The 6,394-nt window shown below is 43.3% G+C and overlaps 1 protein-coding gene across 1 annotated transcript; it reads left to right on the top strand.

Annotated features, from left to right (window-relative positions):
• The first annotated feature begins 2,008 nt into the window (after positions 1-2,008).
• Positions 2,009-5,393, top strand: LOC124662110 (uridylate kinase-like). The gene is made up of 7 exons (XM_047199995.1): positions 2,009-2,214; positions 2,803-2,950; positions 3,026-3,079; positions 3,322-3,413; positions 3,881-4,107; positions 4,732-4,908; positions 4,990-5,393. The coding sequence occupies exons 1-7, from the start codon at positions 2,009-2,011 to the stop codon at positions 5,130-5,132; spliced, it is 1,047 nt and encodes a 348-aa protein (XP_047055951.1). The 3' UTR covers positions 5,133-5,393.
• Positions 5,394-6,394: the final 1,001 nt, after the last annotated feature.

Raw genomic sequence — 6,394 nt, forward strand, 5'->3', positions numbered from 1 at the left:
CAACGAGTGATTCAGTCGTCCATCTGAACAAACATTTACAAATGCAGAACGCTCTATAGATACCATCCCTTTCATCTTAGAAAGAGGAAACTAATAACAACGCAGAGATTCTACATGGTTATGGTCGTCCGTGCCTTATCCAACGGCTTGCGTCGTTTTAAGATTCGTGCGAGTGCCAACCTGCACATGTCCATCTTCTCACCCATATAGCAACCAAGATGTACTTAGTACATTTTATTACCACGCGTTGTCTATATCATCGTGTGAGCCACCTCGTAATACTGCTTCGTGGGACCTTCTTGGCCGAGTTTGTGATTCCTCAAATGGAGTATGAAGGTATGCCTCTCCCTCGATTACATCGACGATACTTCATCACCTCTATTGTGACTATATATGAACTGAGCCCCCCTCATCGTACTAATGGAGTTGTGGGAGGATTGCGTCCTAAGTTGGGTCACGTACAATTACTATATAGGATCGTATTACCTATCGTACCCTAACAGTAACACAAAGCACTCTAAGAAGGTCATGCGAGATCTTCGTCACTCAAGAGAAGAAGAGGAAATGGAGTGCTCCACCCCTCCCCCAGTTATCACATAGAGGAAGTAGGTGTGGTACCAAAGCCCTGCCTCCCGTGTCGCTCTTCTGGTGCGACACCAGAGCCCCCAACCCTAGCCCCGCTACGAACCCTCTGCACCTACCTGTCCTCCATCGGTTCGCTGGGGATGGTGGCGGGCGGACCTTGCTGCTCCCCCGTGCGGAGGGCTTCGGAAAACGAGGCGGCAACCTCGATTGGAGAGGCAACACTGTCTTGAGGGCTCGCGGTTCTCGCGGTGCGGGTCGGCTTCATGACCGTGCAGACTGCACGGAGACAATGGGTGATGGTCATGGCCATATGGTCCTTGTTCCTGCCAGGGCCAGATCTGAAGCTCCAGCCCTCTCTCTCTCCTAGATGCGTATCACCTCGTCAGATCTACGATCAATGCCTATGGTTCTGGATCTGACCAGGGTGTTGGCGCTTGGGTGGGGATCGACAACTAGGAAAAATTCTAGACCGGCTGACTGGTCTCGACGACCAGGATAAATCTCAAACGAGCAGTGCTATTCTTGAAGCGTCTCTCATATTGAGAGTGCATAAGTGCACAAAAGGAGAATGATCCTTGGCGTATGTTCTTAGCAGAGAGCGTGTGAGAGAGAACGAGAGCAAACAGACGTAGAGTGAGTGGAGCGGGCCCAGTCTCCGGAGGACATAACGGTGTGATAGGTTCTGGTGGGCTCATAATAAGGGTGATGCGGTAGGCCGACCTGGTCAGCAGTTACCAGGCGTCGCACACCTAGGCGGGTGGTGTTGGGTCGGCCATTTCCTTTTTGCCTTTTTAGAATTTTCATTCCTTTTTTTTCTTATATTTTTTTATTTTATGTTTGATTTTTTAAAAAAACTTGAACATTTCTAGATCTGTACTATATCCAAAATGTAAACAAATTTCAAAAAATTAATTTTAAAGAATTTGAATACCTTCTAAATAAGAACATATTTGAAATTTAACATTTTTAAAACTTAAACTTTTTTTTGAAAATCCAAACATTTTCCAAATGTGTTTTTTTTGGGCTTGATTTTTTTTAAATGTGAAGATTTTATGAATTTAAACAAATTTAAAATCTAAACATTTTATTTTTGATATTTTTAAAATTTGACGTTTTCATATTTAAACATTTTCCAAATGTACACACTTTTGAATCTTTAACATTTTTCGAATCTGAAAAAAAAGAAAACAAAAAGAAAAATAAAAATAAAAAAGAAAAAACAGAAAACAGAAAAACAAAAACTGAAAAAAAACGAAAATGAGCTAGGCCCATGACCCTACCATGGGTCGGGGCTTGGGCTTCTTGTTGTCCCATCTATGATGTGTAGGCCCGACACGAGCCACTATCCGGTTCGAAAAATATCTCTCGCTCGCTCGCGTGGATTCCCATTCCCACACCCATCCTCCTCCCCGTACCGGCCGCCATGGCAACCGCCGGCGCCGGCGTCGCTCCATGCTCCCTCCTCCGCCTCCCCCCGTCCGCGGCTCCCAGCTCCCCGGCCACCTCGTCGGCGAGGCCCCAGCGCCGCGCGCCTCGCCCCCTCCTCTACCTCGCCGCCACGCCCTCGCGGGCCTCCTTCGCCATCGCCGCCGCCGCGGCGTCCGACAACGGCTCCGCCTCCAGTTACGGGTACGCGCCTCTGCACAGACTCCGGTCGGCCGCCGCGGTTGTGTACTGTTCTTTTTGCGCGGCAGAGCTGCGTGCTTTGTCCTAATGGCGCGCCCTCGCTGATGGCAGTGGGCCGACTAGGTGTTCGATGGAATGCTTCCGCGTCGTGTTTGTTCCCCTCGAGACCAGATAGTTTTTCCTAACGGACAGCAGCACGGATAGGGCTTCGTTGCGCTAGCCGGTTATGGTCCTGCCACTGATTCAGTGATGTAGAATGATGCTCGCGGCCATCAAGGGGCAGCTTGCTGCCTGGCCGGACTATCTATTAAGGACACTTTATCTGTGTTAGTTCTAACGTTTTAGACAGTGAGCGCATTTTAGATACTCTTGTTACCTCGTCAGTGTCGAAGGCGAATTTAGTGACGTGAGACGCACAAGCTGCACAGGGAGGGCCGTCAAATGCGACTTCTGTTTAGACTATGTACTAGGATTGAGCTGCTTGCTTCTCAACCCATCGCATCGCAGTTGGAGTCCTTCGATTCTGAACAATTGATGCACCTACTTGAATTATTTTTGTCATAACGCGTCCTGCCTCTTTACATTTGTCAGGAATCAAACGCCACTGATGCCGCCGTTCAGCGGTCTTATGCTTGACGAAGGTTCCAGGTCTAAAAAGCCGTATAAATGGCAGCGGGTTCTACTCAAAGTAAGTGGGGAAGCGCTTGCTGGAGATCACACGGAAAACATTGACCCAAAGGTGAGGCTGCTTCTGTTAGTGTATCTTCTGGAAAGCTGTTTGATGTGCACCATGTAATTATGTTGGCTGTTCCAGGTTACAATGGCAATTGCAAGAGAGGTTGCTTCAGTCACCAAACTAGGTGTAGAGGTGTGGCATTTTTACTGCCTTCATTCTTTTTATTGTTTATTTATTGGATTACCTTTTTGAACAATGAAATTAAATTGTTCCAAAAAAGCCTGAAACCAAATGAAGTAAATGCGCATAGTTTATGTTTAATTGTAGTAATTCAACAATTAAAGTTTTATGCATTCCAAGCCAGTGTCCTTGTGTTATGTGTATATGTTTCTCTTGGCTAGTAGAATCATGTCTAAACGTGTGAGTTATTGCAGGTTGCTATTGTTGTTGGTGGCGGCAATATCTTCCGTGGGGCTTCTTGGGCTGGATGCAGCGGTCTTGACCGTTCCTCTGCGGATTACATTGGGTGTGAACAATAATACTAAGCCTGATGTTTTCTCATAATTAAACCATCATAACAGCTGTCAAATTGTCTAGAAAAGAAGTTTAAATACCATGGGGTGTGCTATAAGCCATTCATTGAAAAACTAATTGGATGAACCAATATCAACACATTTTGGTAGGAGCAGGAACATGCATGTTTGACTGCTTATTATATAATTAAAGGCAACTTTTTGGACAGTTTGATATGTGTGGTATTATGGCTCTTTGTGCCCATCGGTCCATCACATACCATCTTTAAATCTGTTAGAACTAGATTTTTTTTTGAATGATTAACTGTGTAGAATCATAATTGCATCTTACAACCATATATTGTCTTCGGTTTTGTGGAAGCTCAAGGCCATCTGTAATTTATGACCTAGTATCTCGCTACAAAAAATAGTTTGCTGCTGCATCTGATTGCAATACCTTCTTTTATTTTCCCCAATTCAGTATGATGGCCACTGTGATGAATGCTATATTTCTTCAAGCAACAATGGAGAGCATTGGGATACCGACACGTGTCCAGACTGCATTCCGTATTTCAGAAGTGGCAGAACCATACATACGCCGAAGAGCAATCAGGCATTTAGAGAAAGGAAGAGTTGTTATATTTGCTGCTGGGACAGGCAACCCATTCTTTACAACTGATACAGCTGCTGCTCTTCGTTGTGCAGAAAGTGAGTTTGCCTTGAATCTTAGAAGTATGAACTGCTTTAATCATTAAAAAAAGCTAGAGAAATACACTTACAGAGATGTGTGTTTGTTTCACTCTCCAAAAACAGTATGGTTATAAATGCTACTGCAGTTGTTCATAGCGCATGTGTCCATGACAGGCCATAGGTTTAGCTACATATGTAATACTGTGAAACATTGAAGTTATTTTTCCATCTATTAATTGCCATGCTCTTCACAGTTGTGAGTAATGGCGACTACATGACTGCTCACATAAGCACTCCACTGAGTTTATTTGATGATGTATTCATGAAGATCCCTGTTCATATTAAGGTGATAATGAAAAAATGGAAGGTTCAAAATTAGGTTCGAGAAAAACCTATGCATCTTTCTAAGCTCGTTTCTTGTTGTGTAGCTTAATTCTGCTGGGACAGTTATAGCATATATTTACTAATTTATTTACATAAGCAATCATGAATTACAATCTGTGCTATGTCTATAGAAACATATTATAATGGGGTAAGCTTAAACTTAGCTTTTGTATACTGCTTTTGAAATGAACATCATCGTTTTAACAGTATTTTCCCTCCCTGTTTATTCTGCGTTGACCGTTTTTTTATCATGTATAGTCAATGCAGAGGTAGTACTTAAGGCAACAAATGTTGATGGCGTCTATGATGCGGATCCTAAGCGTGAGCCAAATGCACGCATTCTGGAGACAGTGAGTTACAATGAGGTGATCTCAAGAGACCTCTCAGTAATGGACATGACTGCCGTTACACTATGCCAAGAGAACAACATTCCTGGTATGGCTTTATCTGTTACTGACACTCCACACTCCTTGCTGTATTCGACTGTTGATTTTAATTTGTTGTGTATTTTTGCAGTTGTCGTGTTTAACCTGCAAAATACCGGAAACATCGCTAAAGCCATCGTTGGAGAGAAAGTTGGTACCTTCATAGGCTGCACAAGGAATCAAGACCAGAGCGCGGAGGGTGCACTGGATCAAGAAAAAAGTTTGGTTAAGTAGTGATGAATGAATCTAAGAGGTCTCTGCCTCTAGCTGGATTTAGAATAGATTAGCTATCCAAGTGGCAGTTTAGTTGTAATTTTTGGAGAAGAGAAACAACGATGGATATAAAAATTGCTGCTGCGTGTATGATAGGATCTAGGAGTATGAAATAAATTTAGTTATATAAAGGTCTCCTGTGCCATGTATGGTGGTTGTACCTAAAGAAGAATTTCTGTAGTTCCTGATGGTATAGTGAGCAACAGAAGATGATGATTTCTAGCCTGTTTTCCTTAATATTTTTTGAACTAGAAAACAGTAAATTTTATTTTTAGAAACATGGATATATTAACAAGATGGAGAGCAGTGGCACATGATATTCCAGATTTGCAGTCAAGATGGTACGGCTGAGCTGATTAACAAAAAACTTAACCTAGACATGTCAAAGCATGAATTCATTGTTCATACTATAACAACGCATGCAAGTTTGTATCTACCATGTCAGAAATTTCTCTAGGTGAGAATCTATTGTTATAAAGTTGATTGTGTTGTTCATGATTTGATAACACATGAAAAAACATGTGCCGCGCCAACAGAGTTCATAAAACTTGGTCTACAAAATTTGTAATGGCGCAGCTGCTTCTCTTCCATGACATTATAATAAGATTCAAGCAATATAGTGTCACATTCAGGGAATCTAGGATACAATACAATAAACTCGTTGGTAATATTTCCCGGAATCATCAATATATACCACATCGAGAGAAACCTCTCAACTACATTGTCGGTGTCAGCAAGCACTTTGTCTTGGTGGACGACACCAACCACTCCTGGCGGACTAAGGGGACCTCCTCCTTGCGAACGGCAAAGAAATCCTCGGTTTCCTTGTCTTCTTGCACCTTGGCTACCTCCTCTTGGACATCGACCATGGCTAACTAAACATGGACCACAACCATGGTTTCCTCCACTCGAACGACTACCTACTCCTAGATAACGACCATGGCTACCTAAGCCTACACATCTAAGATCGAGATCCATGCTTGGACATTAGGATCAATCTCCTCAACCAAATCCTAGGCACCGTGACGATGATGAAACCCTACCTGACCCACTCTATCTCCCTCCATGGTTGCCTTTATTGAAATTTCTTGTATCAATTTCTTATCTTTCTATCTCTCGTTCCAGTGGTCGTACAAATGCTATTCCGCAACGGCTCTCATGCAAACCATTTTAATGAAGGCCCCCAACAGAGACGCAGGGAGTGTGCGCGACAAGGAGAACTA

Source organism: Lolium rigidum, chromosome 6, assembly GCF_022539505.1.
Source record: "Lolium rigidum isolate FL_2022 chromosome 6, APGP_CSIRO_Lrig_0.1, whole genome shotgun sequence".
NCBI lineage: Eukaryota > Viridiplantae > Streptophyta > Magnoliopsida > Poales > Poaceae > Lolium > Lolium rigidum.

Bases quoted from the DNA above. Each gene is read 5' to 3' on its own strand.
- LOC124662110 (XM_047199995.1), top strand. From the start codon at position 2,009: ATGGCAACCGCCGGCGCCGGCGTCGCTCCATGCTCCCTCCTCCGCCTC. The intron at 2,951-3,025 runs GTGAGGCTGCTT...TGGCTGTTCCAG, and splicing joins CGGAAAACATTGACCCAAAG to GTTACAATGGCAATTGCAAG. The intron at 4,909-4,989 runs GTATGGCTTTAT...GTATTTTTGCAG, and splicing joins CCAAGAGAACAACATTCCTG to TTGTCGTGTTTAACCTGCAA.